At 41.5% G+C, this 21782-nt stretch overlaps 1 protein-coding gene across 6 annotated transcripts; it reads left to right on the top strand.

Annotated features, from left to right (window-relative positions):
• Positions 1-814: 814 nt before the first annotated feature.
• On the top strand, positions 815-21577 carry slc25a3b (solute carrier family 25 member 3b). Of its 6 annotated transcripts, none has more exons than XM_021604805.3 (8): positions 815-1330; positions 1587-1750; positions 8427-8554; positions 8898-9077; positions 11566-11747; positions 15507-15679; positions 19877-19987; positions 20932-21577. In XM_021604805.3, exons 2-8 carry the CDS (start codon positions 1603-1605, stop codon positions 21090-21092), a joined length of 1083 nt encoding a protein of 360 aa, XP_021460480.3. In that variant the 5' UTR covers positions 815-1330; positions 1587-1602; the 3' UTR covers positions 21093-21577. The 6 variants fall into 6 exon arrangements, with proteins under 6 accessions (XP_021460480.3, XP_090090204.1, XP_021460486.2 ...); XM_090234078.1 differs by having other exon boundaries at positions 827-1330; positions 5033-8554; XM_021604811.3 differs by lacking the exon at positions 8427-8554 and adding an exon at positions 5033-5157 and having other exon boundaries at positions 827-1330.
• The last annotated feature ends 205 nt before the right edge of the window (positions 21578-21782 follow it).

Raw genomic sequence — 21782 nt, forward strand, 5'->3', positions numbered from 1 at the left:
TTTAACGATGGGCCAGAGCAGATGCTGGAATATGTTTCTGAGGGACAGAGTGAGGGTGCTTTGTTGTGATTTTTGTGAGATTGGGGAAAAAAATCCTGGAACGTTAAAGAAAGTTATTAACCATTTCCCATGCTTTAAAATAACGGTTATGTTCCAGAAAAGTATAGATCACTTTGGTTTTCAGTTCAGGTTCTGTTCCTCAAATGATTGAATTATTTCTTATTTTCTGTTCCCTGAACCAGTTCCTCCAACCCTTGTGAGAAACTGAGGTAGTCAGAGAGTTAAGGCTCTAATGTTGCTTTATGGGAAAAACAAAAGGTTGTGCAATGTGTGTCCCTGCCCTGTGAACAACACAAAGTTGGTTTGGTGTGTCTATATTACATTGTCAAGGTGCCGTTGAATAATTTTAAGTGAGTTTGTAAAAATATTTAAATAATGGAATATTTTTATGAGAACAAAAGGGTATGCAACATGCCTCTATAAAAGGAATGATGGGCAGTTGATATGAGGTGGCTAAGTCACGTGGATGAAGAGCTATTGAAATGTAAGTGATTTTGTAGAAAATATCAGATTTTGTATGTACATGTGTGTACATTACAAATCCCCGAGCTGACAAGGTACAAATCTGTCGTTCTGCCCCTGAACAGGCAGTTAACCCATTGTTCCTAGGCTGTCATTGAAAATAAGAATTTGTTCTTAACTGACTTGCCTAGTAAAATAAAGGTAAAAAAAAAAAAGAAGCAATAAATTGAAAGCAAGTCACAGAGGATGAACATAATTGTTTCTGCAGTTGAACTCTTTTCTGGGTTTATTTACTCCATGAAGCACTATTTCCTGCGTTCCCACCTTTTCAGGCACCAGAGCCTGAGCAGGGTATTTTCGTTTTAAAATTAATGAGTGGGAATGTATATGTTTTTGGAAATCTATTTTTTGTAGTGTATGGGGATTGATGTTAAATGTCCCTTCCCCGTATGGAATTTACTTATATTTTTGTTATCCCCTTCCAGTTGGTAGCGACACTACCTACACCTTTTGATTGTAGTTCGCCATAAACCCCAAAGAAGAATGAAGCTGGCTTCATCTCCATCAATTTCTTTGTTTTAATCTACTCAATTGTTGTCTACTTTTATTTTGTTCTCTTTGTCTGTCGGCCTATACGGCAATTCAACGTTTAGCTCTGAATGTGTAGCCTACCAGATTAAATGAATCAATAAAACTCACATCTTTCTATCTCAGCTGACTATTGTCAGTCAAGTAAGTACCCTCACGACCTCTAAGATTCGCCGATGGTAAAGGACGGCCGCGCCATTTTGCGACTGAAAGCCTGCTGGTGAGGAAAATGCATAGCTAACTTCTTGCGAATTTATACTTTGCGTGCAGTAACATTTGTTCTGGTTGAAGACATTGCTAAAAACAAGAATATTGGTTTAGAGAACAAAGGGAAGCTAGCAAATGTTGGCTAACTAGTTTAGCTACGTTCCAGAGTTCGCTAGTTGGATTCCTAGACAAACGTATGCATTTCGTTTCAGCCACTGTCATTGTTTTGTTAGCTAGCTAACCACGTTGTCTTTATTTATGCCCCACAGCCACCCGTACTGAACAATGTACCCCAACTCGCTGACACAGTTGGCGCGGGCGAACCCCTTCAGCGCACCGCTGTTCACGCTACAAAAAGTCGAGGAACCGTCACAAAACCTTGCTGCCGAACATGGACTAAGCAAACGCACGCTGGCCGCCGCTGCAGTGGCGGGTAAGCCGAGTGGTGCATGCTAGATATGCTACCGAGCTGGGTAAGTTAGGCGTTTTAACCACCTAACGTTAGCTAGAATGCTGACCCTAATTGAGTTGCAAATGTTGCCAACCACTAACTTTTGTCCAGTGTGGGATGGGTTTTTGAACGAACGCGAAGTGAACTGTCTTATCACTCTGCTTATCAGTGATTACCTTCGTATATAGCTAAATAAAGTCATTGGTGATTGATTACACACCAATAAATGTTAGCTTATCTGAATATCTGGCACCATTGTGCTCGAAGCCGTCTTTTGCTTTGCTTTTGGCCTCTGCGCAAACCCATTCTAGACACTACTTCGTTTTGAGCAGGGGCCCTGCAGAGGACACGGCAAGGACAACGTTTTTTTAGGCCAGTAACTTTGGCAGTGCAAATTATTACTATCTAGCTTCAAGTCTGCAGAAAAATCTTGAGAATTTGAATAGGAAGCTAACGAAGAAAATAGCAAGTATTTCTAGGGCTCAGCCCCCTTTATGCTGAATTAAGCTACTTACCTACACATGCAGTACAACCTTATATTAGGCCTAATGTAATATTATCTAACTAACGTTATGTCCCTGGCAAAGGTAGTCCTTCACCAAGTAAATACTGCAACAGCCTAGGATTTCTTAGTTACAAAAAAGTTGACTAACACATAGGGGCAAATGTCATTATTGAAATAAGACTTGAGTATAGGTTCTGCATTGGGTGTTATGTTATCGCCTTACCATGTGAGTTTGGAAGTCTCCCAATTACTAAAGGTCTCAAATTATGGACTTGATGTTGGCCTGTGCTTATTTTACAGCGGCTACCATATACTGACTATCAGTTAGTGATTCATGTGTGGTGTTTGTAATGAAACTTGACACACTCAAATAGATGAGGCAGATAGGATACCATTTTACCACCAGTTTATTTACTATTATCAGATAAGTCTGACTTACAGTTCACATGAGTCCATGTAGTTAGACAGTATTTTAACGCAGTCATGAAGGTGATTTCGCTCTGTATCCACGGAATTTATCCGCTTAAATAGAATACGAGGCACCTGTGAAAGGCCCAGTACTAGAAAAAGACATGAGCTGTGTTTGAATACTCATATTTGTGACGTAAATTGATTATATAGTATGCTTATTGGATATAGTTAGTATACCAAAAGTTCCCGGATGTCGTACTACATTCGCCAAAGTATGAAGTATGCAAACAGGGGACATATTTTGTGCTTTTAGGGCCCGTAATGAAATCATTCACAAAAAGGGTGTGGATTCACATCGTTTTGAGATTTAAAGAAAATATGCAGCCGAAGTCCAACGAGCAGATACAAATTCATTGTTTTAACTAATTATGACAAATGTTGGGCAATGTACTAAAGAAATGACTTTTACCTTACACGTTATGTTGGCATCAATTTGTTAGCTACGCTATCCTTATGAAACAGCATATCATTACAGCAGTATGTACTGGTATGTTAGCTAGCTACCTAATGTTAGTTGGCAACTAATACATCAAACTTGCCAGTATATTAACTATATGCTATCTAACTAACTACCCAACGTTTGTTGATGTCATTATTCCCGTCATTCTTAGCTAAGTTGTATAGTTGTGTTCTCAATGGACATTCGGGTGCATTCGTAAATTCTCTCTGGCTATCTACTCTGATTTCAGAACTTTCATCTGAGTGTACCAGAGCACAGAATAACTGATGATTTACGAACGCGCAACACACGTTGTCAGGAAACATTGGCAAAAAAGCATATTTAAATCCATTCTTTTTCAGTACAGTCGTGGCCAAAAGTTTTCAGAATGACACAAATATTAATTTTCAAATTCTGCTGCTTCAGTTTGTATGATGGCAATTTGCATATACTCCAGAATGTTATGAAGAGTGATCAGATTAATTGCAAAGCCCCTCTTTGCCATACAAATGAACTGAATCACCCAAAAACATTTCCACTGCATTTCAGCCCTTCCACAAAAGGACCAGCTGACATCATGTCAGTGATTCTCTCGTTAACACAGGTATGAGTGTTGATGAGGACAAGGCTGAAGATCACTCTGTTATGCTGATTGAGTTTGAATAACAGACTGGAAGCTTCAAAAGGAGGGTGGTGCTTGGAATCATTGTTCTTCCTTTGTCAACCATTGTTACCTGCAAGGAAACACGTGCCATCATCATTGCTTTGCTCAAAAAGGGCTTCACAGGCAAGGATATTGCACCTAAATCAACCATTTATCAGATCATCAGGAACTTCAAGGAGAGCGGTTCAATTCTTGTGAAGAAGGCTTCAGGGCGCCCAAGAAAGTCCAGCAAGCGCCAGGACCGTCTCCTAAATTTGATTCAGCTGCGGGATCGGGGCACCACCAGTACAAAGCTTGCTCAGGAATGGCAGCAGGCAGGTGTGAGTGCATCTGCACGCACAGTGAGGCAAAGACTTTTGGAGGATGGCCTGGTGTCAAGAAGGGCAGCGAAGAAGCCACTTCTCTCCAGGAAAAACATCAGGGACAGACTGATATTCTGCAAAAGGTACAAGGATTGGGCTGCTGAGGACTGGGGTAAAATCATTTTCTCTGATGAATCCCTTTTCCGATTGTTTGGGGCATCCGTAAAAAAGCTTGTCCGGAGAAAACCAGGTGAGCTCTACCATCGGTCCTGTGTCATGCCAACAGTAAAGCATCCTGAGACCATTCATGTGTGAGGTTGCTTCTCAGCCAAGGGAGTGGGCTCACTCACAATTTTGCCTAAGAACACAGCCATGAATAAAGGCTGGTAGCAACACATCCTCCGAGAGCAACTTCTCCCAACCATCCAGGAACAGTTTGGTGACGAATAATGCCTTTTCCAGCATGATGGAGCACCTTGCCATAAGGCAAAAGTGATAACTAAGTGGCTCGGGGAACAAAACATCGATATTTTGTGTCCATTGCCAGTATTCCATAGTAACATCTGACAAAATATCTAAAGACACTGAAGCAGCAAACTTTGTGAAAATTAATATTTGTGTCATTCTCAAAACTTTTGGCCACAACTGTATACTAAAATGAACTTATTGTATGTAGTGTATATACACATTAAGTATGTAGTATACATTATGTTAGTATGGGTATTTGAACACAGCTATGGTCTTCACTGAGTTGAACTGAATGTTTTATGATGTCAGGTCTATGCATCAACTACCCTACTAAAGAGTAGGCCTACTATTACAGTGCACACATTTTGTTCCCCCTTCCATCTGTGAAAGAACCCCAATTCTTTATTTTCCTCAGAGGGAGACCGTTGTGAGTTTGGCTCCTCACATTATTTCATTATGTGTGGCATCGGTGGGATCCTGAGCTGTGGTACCACACACACAGCTTTGGTGCCCCTTGACCTCGTCAAGTGCAGGTTGCAGGTCTGTTGGCCCGCCAGTGGTTGCATGGCATGGAATGGATATTGTGCTGTGGATTTCACCACAAGACGACATCATCCAAAATAACTGACTTTCACCAAGACTAAGATCACACAAATAACAGTTTGCAGGAATATTTTGAGTTACAACTAATTTGCTGAAATAAATGTAACCTGTTATCATTAGGCCTATTTCATTTGCATGTTTGAGCTGGAGACTGTTTAGGTCCTTTGCTCCACTAGGAGCTATAATAAATAAGTCAAAGGGGGTCAAGTGAGCTGTGAACCAGCTTAAAACATTAACAGGAGGGAGTGAAGTCTGAGCCTTAACAGAACTTGAAGGTGCATTTTATTAATACATTGTCCTTTAATCTATGACCTCAGACTGCACTTGCCCTTTCTCTGTGCCCAATCAGCAATTTGATATTGTACCCACATCCATTCAACTTCAGTGACCTTTAGCTTAGCAACAACTGCAGACAATTTCCAGGCTAGGACAGGACATCCTCCTTATTAAAAACCAGCCTGGAGTTAAGTCTACCATACTTGCAGGGGAAGTTTTCTAAATTAATGCTGGTGTCCTGAGCCTGTATTCATAAAGTTTCTCAGAGTAGGATTCCTGATCTAGGATCATGCTCCACCCCCCCCCCCCATCCATGTAATCTTGTATATTATGATCTCAAAGCCATAAATGCAGGCCCTGGTGTGAGTACAGGAATAAATTGGACATATTATGTATTCGTGCCTTGTTTTTGATATTACTCACCATCACCTTGCAATTAACATGAATTCATATGTTAATACCACTCAGAAGTTTCAGGCAGAAATAATTATCCACTGTGCCAGCATACACATTCAGGAGGACGGCCTGGAGCAGTGGTTCTCAACTGGTTTTGCCGCTGGACCCAAATTGAACAATGCTGTCTGGTTGCGACCCAATATTCACATCACGAAAAATAATTGGCAAAATACAATCTGGGGAACGATTTTTCATGCTATGGTGATATTAAATGTAGTAATTATATGACAAGGGAACAACATTCCTACCTCATTGTCAATAATACAATTTTGCCCATATTCTGGATGAGGAATGTTAATAAACACACTGATTTTAGATCACAAAATCAACCAAACTGGTGCTGCTAATGGCGCGCTCTCTCTATCTATCAAAAAAATAAAGGGAACACTAAAATAACACATCCTAGATCTGAATGAAGGAAATATTCTTATGAAATACTTTTTTCTTTACATAGTTGAATGTGCTGACAACATTTTTGTGTGATTTTGATCAATGGAAGTCAAATTTATCAACCCATGGAGGTCTGGCTTTGGAGTCTCACTCAAAATTAAAGTGGAAAACCACACTACAGGCTGATCCAACTTTGATGTAATGTCCTTAAAACAAGTCAAAATGAGCCTCAGTAGTATGTGTGGCCTCCACGTGCCTGTATGACCTCCCTACAACGCCTGGGAATGCTCCTGATGAGGTGGCGGATGGTCTCATGAGGGATCTCCTCACAGACCTGGACTAAAGCATCCGCCAACTCCTGGACAGTCTGTGGTGCAATGTGGCGTTGGTGGATGGAGCGAGACATGATGTCCCAGATGTGCTCAATTGGATTCAGGTCTGGGGAACGGGCGGGCCAGTCCATAGCATCAATGCCTTCCTCTTGCAGGAACTGCTGACACACTCCAGCCACATGAGGTCTAGCGTTGTCTTGGATTAGGAGGAACACAGGGCCAACCGCACCAGCATATGGTCTCACAAGGGGTCTGAGGATCTCATCTCGGTACCTAATGGCAGTCAGGCTACCTCTGGCGAGCACATGGAGGGCTGTGCGGCCCCCCAAAGAAATGCCACCCCACACCATGACTGACCCACCGCCAAACCGGTCATGCTGGAGGATGTTGCAGGCAGCAGAACGTTCTCCACGGTGTCTCCAGACTCTGTCACGTCTGTCACGTGCTCAGTGTGAACCTGCTTTCATCTGTGAAGAGCACAGGGCGCCAGTGGCGAATTTGCCAATCTTGGTGTTCTCTGGCAAATGCCAAACGTCCTGCACGGTGTTGGGCTGTAAGCACAACCCCCACCTGTGGACGTCGGGTCCTCATACCACCCTCATGGAGTCTGTTTCTGACCGTTTGAGCAGACACATGCACATTTGCGGCCTGCTGGAGGTCATTTTGCAGGGCTCTGGCAGTGCTCCTCCTTGCACAAAGGCGGAGGTAGCGGTCCTGCTGCTGGGTTGTTGCCCTCCTACGGCCTCCTCCACGTCTCCTGATGTACTGGCCTGTCTCCTGGTAGCGCCTCCATGCTCTGGACACTACCTGACAGACACAGCAAACTTTCTTGCCACAGCTCGCATTGATGTGCCATCCTGGATGAGCTGCACTACCTGAGCCACTTGTGTGGGTTGTAGACTCCGTCTCATGCTACCACTAGAGTGAAAGCACCGCCAGCATTCAAAAGTGACCAAAACATCAGCCAGGAAGCATAGGAACTGAGAAGTGGTCTGTGGTCACCACCTGCAGAACCACTCCTTTATTGGGGGTGTCTTGCTAATTGCCTATAATTTCCACCTGTTGTCTATTCCATTTGCACAACAGCATGTGAAATTTATTGTCAATCAGTGTTGCTTCCTAAGTGGACAGTTTGATTTCACAGAAGTGTGATTGACTTGGAGTTACATTGTGTTGTTTAAGTGTTCCCTTTATTTTTTTGAGCAGTGTATATTGTGATTGAAGAAAAATTGTTCAGGGATTAAGTTATTAAAGATGTAAGGGCCCGGTCTAAGGCACTGCATCTCAGTGTTAGAGGTGTCCCTACAGACCCTGGTTCGATTCCAGCATGTATCACAACTGGGCGTGATTGGGAATCCCATAGGGCGGTGCACAATTGGCCCAGCGTTGTTGGGTTTTGGCCCGGGAAAGGCTGTCATTGTAAATAAGAATTTGGTTTTAACTGATTTCCCTAGATTAATAAAAACATTTCTACACGTTCTACCTGGTTTAAGTTGTTCAAGTTCAGACTGGAGTGTATATATATATTTGACTAATTTAGACACCAGCGCATTCAAATCCTCATTTTGACCCACTAGTTCAGAATCGCTGGCCTAGAAAACATACTTGACCAAACAGTCTGTCATCTGTTTGCAAGCCTTGGCAGGATTGCTAACGTTGTGGTGTGAGAAATTCCAATTCCTAGCATGGCTCCCTTTGTTATCTAAGTGCATGGTGTGTTGTCTGTTTTGTATTGTGTTCTGTCTGCTCTAGATTCTGATATTAGCTGCGAGTTTGGCTCTATGAAATACTATGCCTTGTGCGGCTTCGGTGGCATCCTCAGCTGTGGGATTACACACACGGCAGTCGTACCCCTCGACCTGGTCAAGTGCCGTCTGCAGGTCTGTATCTCAGCTAATGTCTCTGAGCTGTAATGAGTGTACTGGACTGGAATAATGCATACATTGCGGAGTTGGGGTTAATTCCATTTCTATTCGGGAAGTAAAACTGAAATTCCATTGTAGATGTACCTTTTCAATTTACTTCCTGCATTGTAATGTAATTTGCCCCAACCCTTGTAAAGTGATAAAACATTGAGTGGTATGGCTGGCCCTGTAGTGTTGTGTATTTCTGTAGTATTTAGTGCATTTTCTTTACAAGGACCTCCCAAGTATTATTTCCCCCCTCAAAACCACTACTACTAGTTCACATCCATTAACCATCTGTTTTGAATGGGTTGTCTAGGTGGACCCAGACAAGTACAAGAGCATCTTCAAGGGCTTCTCCATCACCATAAAGGAGGATGGCATGCGGGGGCTGGCTAAGGGCTGGGCTCCTACTTTCATCGGCTACTCCATGCAGGGTCTCTGCAAGTTTGGCTTCTATGAGGTGTTCAAGATCACCTACAGCGATTTTATCGGAGAGGTAAGTCGTTACTAAGTAATTGATGACTATGAAAATAATGTTAATGGTTTATTTTGTTTAATTTGCACTATGGTGTAGCCACAGAAAAAAACACCTGTTCGAGCTTCTCATGGGGTTAGATTCAGGATGCTTGTCCGGGGCCACACAAAAATATGTTGCGGGTATTCGCAGACCGTATTTGTGAAACACTGCTTTACACTATATAAGAACAAATTGGATGGTGTTAAGATATAGATTGGAGGGGTTGAGTGGAGCTGAAGGGTGGGACTAAAAACAAGGGGACTAATGTAAAATATTCTGTCTGTTTCAGAACTTTTGTGAAACAGCACAGTTAGAAATATATGGCAAATAGAAGATAATAACTGTTGTAAAATACATTGTGTCCGTAAAATGTATATAGTATGTACATTGCATTCGGAAAGTATTCAGACCCCTTCCCCTTAGCCACATTTTGTTGCATTACAGCCTTATTCTAAAATGGATTCAATACTTTTCTTTCATTGTCAGTCTACACATAATACACCATAATGACCAAGTGAAAACAGGTTTTTAGAATTTTTGCAAATGTATTAAAAAAAACAAAACATAGTTCTCAGACCCTTTGCTATGAGACTTGAAATTGAGCTTGGGTACATCCTGTTTCCATTGATCATCCTTGATGTTTCTACAACTTGATTGGAGTCCACCTGTGGTAAATCTCAATTGATTGGACATGCTTTGGAAAGGCACACACCTGTCTATAATAAGGTCCCACAGTTGACTGCGCATGTCAGAGCCAAAACCAAGCCATGAGGTCGAAGGAATTGTCTGTAGAGCTCCGAGACAGGATTATGTTGAGGCACAGATTTGGGGAAGGTTACCAAAAAATGTCTGCAGCATTGAAGGTCCCCAAGAACGCGGTGGCCTCCATTCTTAAATGGACGAAGTTTGGAACTACCAAAACTCTTCCTTGAGCTGTCTAAAAAAAGCAGATGGTTACTTTGACAGACCTCCAGAGCTTCTCTGTGGAGATGGGAGAACTTTGCCAGAAGGCACCTAAACGACTCTCAGACCATTAAAAACAGGATTCTCTTGTCTGATAAAACCAAGATTGAATGCCAAGTGTCACTTCTGGAGGAAACCTGGCACCATCCCTAGAGTGAAGCGTAGTGACAGCATCATGCTGTGGGGATGTTTTTCAGCCGCAGGGACTGGGAGACTAGTCAGGATCGAGGGAAATATGAACGGAGCGAAGTACAGAGATCCACTATGAAAACCTGCTCAAGACCTCAGATGGTTCACCTTCCAACAGGACAATGACTCTGAGCACACAGCCAAGACAACGCAGGAGTGGTTTTGGGACAAGTCTCTGAATGTCCTTGAGTGGCCCAGCCAAAGCACAGATTTGAACCCAATCGAACATCTCTGGAGAGACCTGAAAATGGCAGTGCAGTGACACTCCCCATCCAACCTGACAGAACTTGAGAGGATCTGCAGAGAGAAATGGGAGAAACTCCCCAAATACAGGTGTGCCAAGTTTTTAACATCATACCCAAGAAGACTCTGGGCTGTAATCGCTGCCAAAGTTGCTGAGTACTGAGTAAAGGTTATGAATATATATGGAAATGTCATATTTCCGTCGTGTTTTTTTGAAAAATGTCAACCTGTTTTTGCTTTGTCATTACAGTGTTTTGTTTGTAGATAGATGGGGGAGAGAAATGTAATTATTTTTAGAATAAGGCTGTAACGTAATAAAATGTGGAAAAAGTCAAGGGGTCTGAATACTTTCCGAATGCAGTGTATAAGCTGGCTGTAGAAGCCTATGTGTGTTAGTTCACTCCAATTAGGGAAAGGGTTGGGGGCAAATAATAAAGAAATACATTTTACAAATATTTTATTTTACTAAACAGTATGGGGGATTGGAAACGATGCAGAAGATTAAATTTGAGCTGCTATGTTAAATCTGATCTGCCCTGTAATTGTTTTTATAATAACTGCTCTGCACTACCAATGTGTAGCCAGGGCATCACCCAAGTGGGTACATCTGCTGGCACCAGAAATCCCACCACACATCTGTAATTGTCAGAGTAGTAGTTCTCATCACTACGGGCCTCTGCTATCTCCGCAATCCTCTCGCTGCACTTCTCAGCCTCACGCCGTTGAAGTCGATGTTACCATTCGAACCAAAACACTTCCCAGTTCCAGCTAATTAATTAATACTGAAATAAGGTTGTCATCAGTGGCACAGAAAGGCTCCATCTCAATGAGTTGTTCCGTGATTCATCGCATCCTATCTCCTTGACACCAACTGTATCAGACCTTTTAATAATACGCTTTGAAAAGGAGGCGAGGCGAGAGAAAGCAAGGCAATCAAGTAAAGATGAATTGAGAAAGAGCTGAAGAATAGTTGTTCATCTCCTCCCATTTTGACAACTCATTATGATTTACATTGTGTCTAGGGATGTACACTTCGTCTTCAACTCCTAACCTCCCAGTCTGCCTTCCCCAGGAAAACACCTATCTGTGGAGGACCTCCCTCTACCTGGCTGCGTCTGCCAGTGCTGAGTTCTTTGCTGACATCGCCCTGGCCCCTATGGAGGCGTGTAAAGTACGTATCCAGACCTGCCCTGGCTACGCCAGCAACCTCAGACAGTGTGCCCCCAAGATGTTCGCAGAGGAGGGCATCTGGGCGTGAGTATCCCAACTAAATCAGCCGGTCACATTTCACTACCTTCTGCTTAGCCGTAACCCTTTGATGTTGGTCTGGATTTGTATAATCAGTGAAGTACTATACTGAACAAAAATATAAATGCAACATGCAACAATTTTCTAAGATATTACTGAGTTACAGTTCATATAAGGAAATCGGTCTGATTAAATAAATTACGGCCTAATCTATGGATTTCACATGACAGGGCAGGGGCTGAAACATAGGCCCACCCACTTAAGAGCGAGGCCCAGCCAACCAGAATGGGTTTTCCACCACAAAAGGGCATTATTATTACAGACCGAAACACTCAGTTTCATCAGCTATCCGGGTGACTGGTCTCGGATGATCCCTGCAGGTGAAGAAGCCGGATCTAGAGGACCCGGGCTGGTGTGGTTACACATGGTCTGCGGTTGTAAGGCCAATTGGACATACTACAAAATGATCTAAAACGACGTTGGAGGCTGTTTAAGGTAGAGGAATGAACATTTAATTATCTGGCAACAGCTCTGGTGGACATTCCTGTAGTAATCAGGCCAATTGTAAATTCCCTCAACTTGACACATCTGTGGCATTGTTGTGACACAACTGCAGTTTGTTTTGTGGCCTTTTACTGTCCCCAGCACAAGGTGCACCTAGGGCTGTTACAGTGACCGTATTACCATCGGTCATGATGGCAGTCAAATTCAATGTTATCGTTTTTAGTAACAGTAATTATGCTTCTCCAAGCTCTGATGCTGCTGATGGTCATAAGTAGCCTACCAAACTTGCTAACTGCCTGGCACACCGCACTTTGTCTCTCTACTCACTCTGACATCAATGCCAATGTAATCGAAAATCAAATTAAACACTTCAAATGAGCTCATGTTGCGCAACATTTAAATAGCCCTCTGTTAAAAAGAGGATCCCATCAGCTTTCTATAGGCTAGACCTGCTATATTTTATTTCTCAATATTAAGCACATTGCTTCTCTTTAAAACAGGAGTGCAGCCTACCTGGCTGGCATGAAAATGAACCATTGGAAAAGCGTTATCCATTCGCTATTTAAGTGCATAGATATGTATTTTTTTCCCGCTGTCCCTGTTTCAAGACAGGTGCATGATAATGGTCCATTCTAAATCAAAAGAAATGTAACGCATATATTATTTAGTATATGTAAAGACAAGATTAAATCAAGAATAGTTTGGTGGGTGACAATATTAACCTATCACTTGTGAATGATGCCCGGCTTAAGGCAAACAGTGCATGCTTTTTTTGCAACTTTTTAAAATCATCGCACACCTCATGTAGACTAGCCCATAGGCCTATATGTTTTTAAGGTTTCTATCACAACTAAAGTGTCCAAATAACGTCTTAAAATTAAACACGTTTATCCGCTTTAGTTTGGGGATGATTCATTTTCACCATAAAAATGCACCTTTTATAATAAAAGCATTACATGCATAATCGTGTTTGTGGTTAGTTTTGAGAATGGTGTTATCCTGCTTATGGAACAGTCGCGCATATATCCTACTGCCGTGTGCGCATTGCTGCGCTTATAATGTGTAGAAATAGCATATTAGTTTATCAACATTTTAAGCTAAATATTCTCATCTGTTGCATCAGGCTGATTGCTTAAAACGGGTTTGCTAGTGGTTTTATTAATTTGTATTAAAAATCAGAACAGTTTATACAAATGTTGGACTAGTTACATAAATAACTCTAAATGAAGCATATAGGACGACCTGTTTCTTTGTTAACCGCTCAACACAGAATAGACGCATGTGCGCACTTCCTCAAATGGTTTGGAGAAAATATTATTTTTATTTTGTTCAGCTATGTTAAATTGTATTCTTCATGCTATAAAATAATGCCACGGAATTCTAATCAAATATTGTCTGCTAAATTAGTGTTGCCCACAGCGAAATGGCATAGCTGGATCAGAGCCTAACATAAGGTACAACGCAGAGTTCTGTTCTTCTGAAATAAACTACATTTTCATCATGTTTCTTTAGACCTGTCTAAAATAAAGGATTTTTTGTGATTTTAGGCTATATGACATGGATTTATTAGATTTTTTCCAAATTTAGAAGTTCCAAAGGACTGCAACAGTGGCTTGTAGGCTATGTGTGGAAGACAGGAGATGCTAAATGTGTATGTTAATTAACGGTTAATTACCGTGAGACCGGCAGTTATTTGCTTGACTATTGCCAGTGAGAGAAGTTTGATGTTCGCCATTCAGAATGAATTCTGTAAAAAAAATAAAAAAATAAAAAAATAAAAAATGTAAATGGTGTTTTGCATTGATCACTGTTGGAAGTGGGGAAAATAGTATACCGTTGTCAAGGCTGACCGGAGAGCTAAATGCACTATGATGGTAAATTACTTTTCATGTTAAACACAACCCCGTACCCCATGAGAGAATATGAGCTTAGCCACATGTCTGAAGCATCAGTAGCTCAATGTGCCGTACACACACTACATTCTAAAGTTTGTCGTGTTATTAAACTAAGCATTTCAAATGTCATGGTATATCCTTGTGTGTAATAAAGTAACATGGCTAATTTAGACAAAGCTTTTTCATTGTTAAAATTGGCCCAAAAAATGAATAGCTGGGCGATATGGCCAAAATATTACATCAGTATTTAAAAAGAAAATATGACGGTATTTTTAGTTTTTGAATAATAAAAGTTATACATTTGTAGAAGTGATCCTAGGGTGGCAACACATACTTTCTAAGTGATTTCAATGAGTCTTTATCCATTCTGATTGTTTTATATCAGGGTGGCAGGTAGCCTAGTGGTTAGAGCGTTGAACTTGTAGTCGAAAAGTTGCAAGATCGAATCCCCGAACTGAAAAGGTAAAACTCTGCTCCTGAACAAGGCAGTTAACCCACCGTTCCTAGGCCGTCATTGAAAATAAGACTTTGTTCTTTAACGGACTTGCCTAGTTAAATAAAGGGGAAAAAAATACTGTTCAATTGAACTTCAGTCAAAACCATTTTCAGCACTTCTATCATTTCTGCATTTCTTGCACTCAATTCTTGCACTCAATTTCAGTGGTGAAAAGTTTGTCATACTTGAGTAAAAGTGAAGATGAGTTAAAAGAAAATGATTCAAGTAAAAGTGAGTCACTCGGTAAAATACTACTTGAGTAAAAGTCTAAGTTTTTGGTTTTAAATATACATAAGTATATCAAAAGTAAGTGTAATTGATAAAATGTACTTAAGTATCAAAAGTATAAATCATTTCAAATTCCTTATTAAGCAAAACAGATGGCATCATGTTCTTTTTTTTAAAAATGATTATTTACGCTAGCGAGGAGCACACTCCAACACTCAGACACAATTTACAAACAAAGCATTTGTGTTTAGTGAGTCCTCCCAGATCAGAGGCAGTAGATGACCAGTGATGTTCTCTTGACAAGTGCGTGAATTGGACCATTTTCCTGTCCTACTAAGCATTCAAAATATAACGAGTACTTTTAGGTGTCAGGGAAAAGGGTCCAATTCGCGTAAAAAGTACAGTATTTTCTTTACGAATGTAGTAAAGTGAAAGTTGTCAAATAGTAAAGTACAGATACCAAAAAAATGACTTTAGTACTTGAAAGTATTTTTACTAAAGTACTTTACACCACTGCTCAATTGAGGTCATTTCCACACTGCCACGTAGGGCTGCACGATATGGGCAAATAATCTAAGATTTATTTTTAATCATTTGCTCCACCTCACTCATTTGCTCCACCTCTTCCTCTGTCCCCTCTAGTTTCTACAAGGGTGTGGTACCTCTGTGGATGAGGCAGATCCCCTACACCATGATGAAGTTTGCCTGCTTCGAGAGGACCGTAGAGCTGCTGTACAAACATGTGGTCCCCAAGCCCCGTGCTGAATGCTCCAAGTCTGAACAGCTGGTTGTCACCTTCGTGGCAGGATATATCGGTGAGTCCACAATGCTGGATAGAAGTTTATTGAAAATGGTAGATTAATAGGTATGTTAACAGATTTACAACCATATAGGTCAGGGATGGGCAGCAACTTTGGTGGGGGCCACAAAAAAAATCAACATGAGGAGCTGTACTGGCTTGTCTGCTTACCCATATCCATACCTAGACATGCAGTCAGAGCCTGCCCTAGCCTTTTGGGGCCCTAAGCAAAATGTTGGGAGGGGCCAACCAAGTCACAAACTCTGATACCTCCTGCGCCTTAACCTGTTTCTTCCTGTTTCCTAAGTTTTTTATTTTGTTGATTGGGGTGGCCTAGAGGTTAGAGCGTTGGGCCAGTAACTGAAATGTTGCTGGATCGAATCCCTGAGCTGACAAGGTAAAAATCAGTCATTCTGCCCCTGAACAAGGCAGTTAACCCACTGTTCCCCAGTAGGCTGTCATTGTAAATAAGAATTTGTTCTTAACTGACTTGCCTAGTTAAATAAAGTGTTTGCTATCCTGCTTCTCCTGGGTCTGTGAAAGGTTCAACGGATTATGTGAGGGGTGGGAATGGGCGGATTTCTCCATCCCCTTCTCCAGCTGTTGTATTGGGTAGTTCAATGGTAAGAAACGTCTCAGTCCCTGGAGCAAAAATGTTCTGCTATCCACGAGTACAGGACATCAATAAGCTGTTCTCAAACATTTTAAACCTGCATCAGGAAATGTTGGCTATCATAGTGTAATTGAATCCCACATGAACTATGAAGGGCAGCTCATAACAGCTGAAGATGGATTTTAATGAACTGATTGGGTCTCTGCTTGACCCCAACAAATGCTCCATAATAACTGGCCCTGTGCCCTTCCCTAAATCGTGGGATTGGACATTTCAGCAGATTTTTAGCCCTCCATAACTATGAGACTTGCAGCTCTGTGGGGGTAACATTTATTGACAATTTTGATACCTTCTTGAACACTTGTTTTATAAGGAGGATGGAATTCACAAGTCATTTGGGTTCCTGGATCCTTTCACAGCCTTATAAGGTTGCAATGAGACAATGACTTGTCAATGACCCCAGCTCAGTTAATCCCTACCATTGTGTCACTTAGTTGTCATTATACTTCAGCAAATGTACATTATCCCAGGGGTGTTGGAAGACCCAATGTAAGTAACCTAATTTATGTCCCTCTAACTGCCCTGAATGCCTCTACAGATCCTACAGCTATTGTATGCAGTAATCATGTGCCTATGAACCAGAGTTATGCTGTTAGCACTGAGGTGGTGTGCCGTTAGTAGGAAGTCCACTGTGTGCAGCTCACCCTGCACTAACATAAATAACATGAGCATGTCTACTTCTGTTAAGCTTCCCAGTAAAGCAACAAAAACAATCAAGCATCCCAGGAAAGTGCTAAAAAATAGCCCACGTTAACATATGTAGCATATGTAGCTCATGAAATCAATAATTTGCTAGTAACAGATGACTTTCATTCTGACGATCTCTGAAACTCAGATAATGCCTTTTGATACAGTGGTAGCAATAAATGTTTTAATCATCTACAGAAAACAAATGCCAAAGGTGGAGGGGTTGCCATTTTATATTAAGAATGACATTCCTGTAAAGCTTAGAAGATCATGTTAAATACTGTTGGAGTAATATGGCTACAGTTTCATCTACCTCACCTAAAGCCCATTCTGGTGGGAAACTGCTATTGACCAACAAGTGCTAACAGGCAGTATCTGGATAATTGGTAAAATGCTTGATAGTGTATGTGATCAACAGAGGTATATTTTGTGGGTGTTTTTCAACATTGACTGGCTTTCATCAAGCTGCCCACTCAAGAAAAAGCTTCAAACTGTAACTGGTGCCTGCAACCTGGTTCACGTTATCAGTCAACCTACCAGGGTAATTTAAAAACAGCACAGGAATGAAATCATCAACATCTTTAATAATGCTGCAGAAATTTGCTTTAAAGCAGTGTCCAAATCGATTGAATGTATTGATCACAATCTAGGAAAACCAAAGTTCCAATGGCTTGGCCTAATATAGTGTGAGGTTGTACAATAAATGTTGTAGTGATTCCTATGTTATTGATGTAAATAATATTTGTCGATGTGTAATGTTGTCAGTTAGGTTAATGATTTTTTTGATGAGTAGCAAATTTATGCATGACATGCCAGCAACAAACGCTGCCACTACACATCCAAGTATAACTGATCAAATTATGAAAGTTGAGCATTGTCATTTTGAATTCTGTAAAGTGTGTGTGTGTGTGTGTGTGTGTGTAAGGAGTGAAAATTGTCTATCAACAATGACAAGCCACCAAGGTCTGACAACTTGGATGAGAGTCTTTTGCCATGGAGCAGAGAGACATTTGCAGTTTTACAGTGCATTCAGAAAGTATTCAGACCCTTGACTTTTTCCACATTTAAGTTAGCCTTTATTATAAAATTGATTTAAATAGTTTTCCTCATTCTACACACAATACCCCATAACAATAGACATTTTTGCCAATTTATTAATCAGCCTTATTTACATAAGTTTTCAGACCCTTTACTCAGTACTTTATTGAAGCACATTTGGCAGAGATTACAGCCTTGAGTCTTGGGTATGATGCTACAAGCTTGGCATACCTGTATTTGGGGAGTTTCTCACATTCTTGCAGATCCTCTCAAGCTCTGTCAGGTTGGATGGGGAGCGTTGCTCCCGAGTGGCGCAGTGGTCTAGGACACTGCATGTCAGCGCAAGGGGTGTCACTGCAGTACCTGGTTCGAATCCAGGCTGTATCACATCCGGCTGTGATTGGGAGTCCCATAGTGTGGTGCACAATTGGCCCAGCATCGTTCAGGTTTGGCCTGGGTAGGCATCATCGTAAATAAGAATTTGTTCTTTAGTAACTTGCCTACATAAATAAAGGTCACATTTTTTTTAAATAAAATATTTCAGGTCTCTCCAGTGATTTGGGTTCAAGTCTGTGTTTTGTCTGGGGCACTCAAGGACATTCAGACACTTGTCTCGAAGCCAGCAGGTTCTCATCAAGGATCTCTGTTTGGGCCGTTCATCTTTCCCCTTGATCCTGACTAGTCTCCTAGTCTCTGCCGCTGAATAACATCCCCACAGCATGATGCTACCACCACAATGCTTCACCGTAGGGATGGTGCCAGGTTTCCTCCAGACGTGACGCTTGGCATTCAGGCCAAAGAGTTTAATCTTGGTTTAATGAGACCAGAGAATCTTGTTTCTCATGGTCTGAGAGTCCTTCAGATGCCCTTTGGCAAACTCCAAGCAGGCTGTCGTGTTTTTCACTGAGTGGCTTCCGTCTGGCCACTCTACCGTAAAGGCCTGATTTGGTGGAGTGCTGCAGAGATGGTTGTCCTTCTGGAAGGTTCGCCCATCTCCACAGAGGAGCTCTGTTAGATTGACCATCGGGTTCTTGGTCACCTCCCTGATCAAGGCCCTTCTCCCTCGATTGCTCAGTTTGGCCGGGCCTCAGTGGTTCCAAACTTCTTCCATTTTTAAGAATGGAGGCCACTGTTCTTTGGGACCTTCGTTGCTGCATACCTTTTTTAGTGCCCTTCCCCAGATCTGTGCCTCGACACAATCCTGTCTCGGAGCTGTACGGATAATTCCTCCGACCTCATGGCTTGGTTTTTGTTCTGACATGCACTGTCAACTGAAAACTTTTTATATAGATTGGTGTGTGTGTGTGTGCCTTTCCAAATAATGTCCAATCAATTGAATTTACCACAGGTGGACTCATCTCAGGTGGAAACAGGTGGAAACATCTCGGAACAGGTGGAAACATCTCAAGGATGTAAACAGGATGAAAACCTGAGCTCAATTTTGAGTCTCATACTAAAGGGTCTGAATATTTCTGTTTTGTGTTTTTAATACATTTGCACACAAATAACCTGTTTTCGCTTCGTCGTTATGGGGGTGTGTACATTGATGTTCTATTTAATCAATTTTAGAATGAGGCTGTAACTTAACAAAATATGGAAGAAGTCAAGGGGTCTGAATATTTTCCCGAATGCACTGTAGGTGGGTGAACTGCATTTAAAATCATTGAAGAAATGGTCATAAAAAAATAATCCGGTCACGTTAAATCTGTTAGCAGGCCATATTTGGCTGTATGTTTGAGACTGCTGCCCTAGTCAAAATCAAGATTTCCTATGTTGTCTTGATCACATCCCTGGTGTTTGTTCTCTCCCCTTCAGCTGGTGTGTTCTGTGCCATTGTGTCTCACCCTGCTGACTCTGTGGTGTCTGTACTGAACAAGGAGAGTGGCAGCAGCGCCATCGGAGTACTCAAGAAACTCGGACCCAAAGGTGAGTACTGGATTCTTTCCAGAAGTTCTACAGACAAAGGCGGGCTATCCTATTGCCCATTCTAACTGTTTTTAGAACGGCAATTCTCAGCTGGTGGGTTGCGACCCAAATGGAGGTTTTGAATGGATGTCTGATTTTAAATAAACATTTTAAAATGCTCATTGAATTTAAACAACTAAAACCAGGTAGAACGTTTTTAGAAATGATAATGAACCTAGATTTTTGAATAATTAAATCCCTGAGCAATTTTACTTCAATCCCAGTATTTTTAATATGGAACTATTAGCGCTGTTTAGTTGGTTTTGTGGTCTCAAACCAGTAAGCTTATTAACATTCTTAATCAATAATATGGGCAAAATTGAATTATTGACAATGAAAAAGGTGGGAATGTTGTTCCTTTGTCATATTATTGTCACATTTACTATCATGGCATAACACAATCTGGATTTATTTATTTTTATGGCCTTTTTTCGCAACGCAAATATTGGTTTGCGACTGAGACAACCTGGTTGAATTTGGGTCTTGAGGCACAACCAGTTAAGAACCACTGGTTTAGAATGTAGATTGATGGTGTTAACTTTGCAGTAAAAACACTGAGGTTTCCAACACACTCCTTAGATCTCTCTCTGAGGGCTGATTGCAGCTCCAGCCCAGGTGCCCCAGGCAGCTTTCTGGCTGGACAGTTGCTTGAGTCAATGGCCTGTGCGAACAGTCTACCTGCTCCCCAGCCCATTACCTGCACTGGCAGTCTCGCTCGAATACTACCAGTGCAGACTTGCAGTACCTATTACCACCTGTCTCAGAGTAACCATCATTAGTCGTTGACCTTTGATATTTTTAAATGGTGTAATGGGATATTCAAATATCTCAATTTGATCGGAGTTTAAACAGTTTGCCTTTATTTATCTTGCTCTTTCTTCCCTCTGTTCGTCCTTCCTTCTCAGGTGTGTGGAAGGGTCTGGTGGCCCGTATCATCATGATCGGTACCCTGACCGCCCTGCAGTGGTTCATCTACGACTCTGTGAAGGTCTACTTCCGCCTGCCCCGTCCCCCTCCCCCAGAGATGCCCGAGTCCCTCAAGAAGAAGCTTGGCCTCACCGAGTAACGAAACAAATATCGGCTTTATCAACAAATAGCAATTCAAAATGGCGGCCTTATCAAAAGATGTAAGACAGCGGCCTTATCAAACACATCCTTCAGTTAACAACCGCCTAGCACACCGCTCTCTACCTGCTATAGTCATAGCCACCTACACTGGGCTGGGCTACTGATCAGCAGGATTGGGGTTGATTCAATTTTAATTCTGTGTCAGTTCTAGACGTAAACTTCAATTATAATTTTAAATGCAAATGTTCTTAATTGAATGGAAGGTAATTGGAATTTCAGTTTACTTCCTGAATTGATTGAATAGAAATGTAATTGTCCCCAGCCCAACTGGTCATTGGTAATGATTCATTAGGCATACTAAAATATAAGAGGGAAGATGGTTCCCCCCTGTGGGGGTATAGAGGAAAGACTACGACATGAATGCAATCAGGTTTTAACACCCCACCATAGTTGGTCAATGTTCTAATAAATGTGGAAACAACAGTGTTTTGTCTTGTTTTTCAAGGATTGTGGCTGATAAGGAAGGTAATGTTTTGATTCCACTTTAGATGCCTCTTTACAGACTGACCATTGCCAGTAGTTGTGATTTTAGTTATCTGTTTTAAATATGAGGTACTGATAAGACTTTCAACAGTCAGATTTTTTTGCACCATCACCTAAAACTACATATTTATAGGGTTGGGTGGTA

The sequence above is a fragment of the Oncorhynchus mykiss genome, chromosome 1 (genome assembly GCF_057628025.1).
Source record: "Oncorhynchus mykiss isolate SJ-2025 chromosome 1, ASM5762802v1, whole genome shotgun sequence".
Classification (NCBI taxonomy): domain Eukaryota; kingdom Metazoa; phylum Chordata; class Actinopteri; order Salmoniformes; family Salmonidae; genus Oncorhynchus; species Oncorhynchus mykiss.

What these genes read in the sequence shown, in the direction of transcription:
- slc25a3b (XM_021604805.3), top strand. Translation starts at nt 1,603, where the DNA reads ATGTACCCCAACTCGCTGACACAGTTGGCGCGGGCGAACCCCTTCAGC. An exon ending in GGCCGCCGCTGCAGTGGCGG is followed by an intron (nt 1,751 to 8,426) that starts GTAAGCCGAGTG and finishes TGTCTGCTCTAG; the next exon opens with ATTCTGATATTAGCTGCGAG. An exon ending in TGGTCAAGTGCCGTCTGCAG is followed by an intron (nt 8,555 to 8,897) that starts GTCTGTATCTCA and finishes TGGGTTGTCTAG; the next exon opens with GTGGACCCAGACAAGTACAA.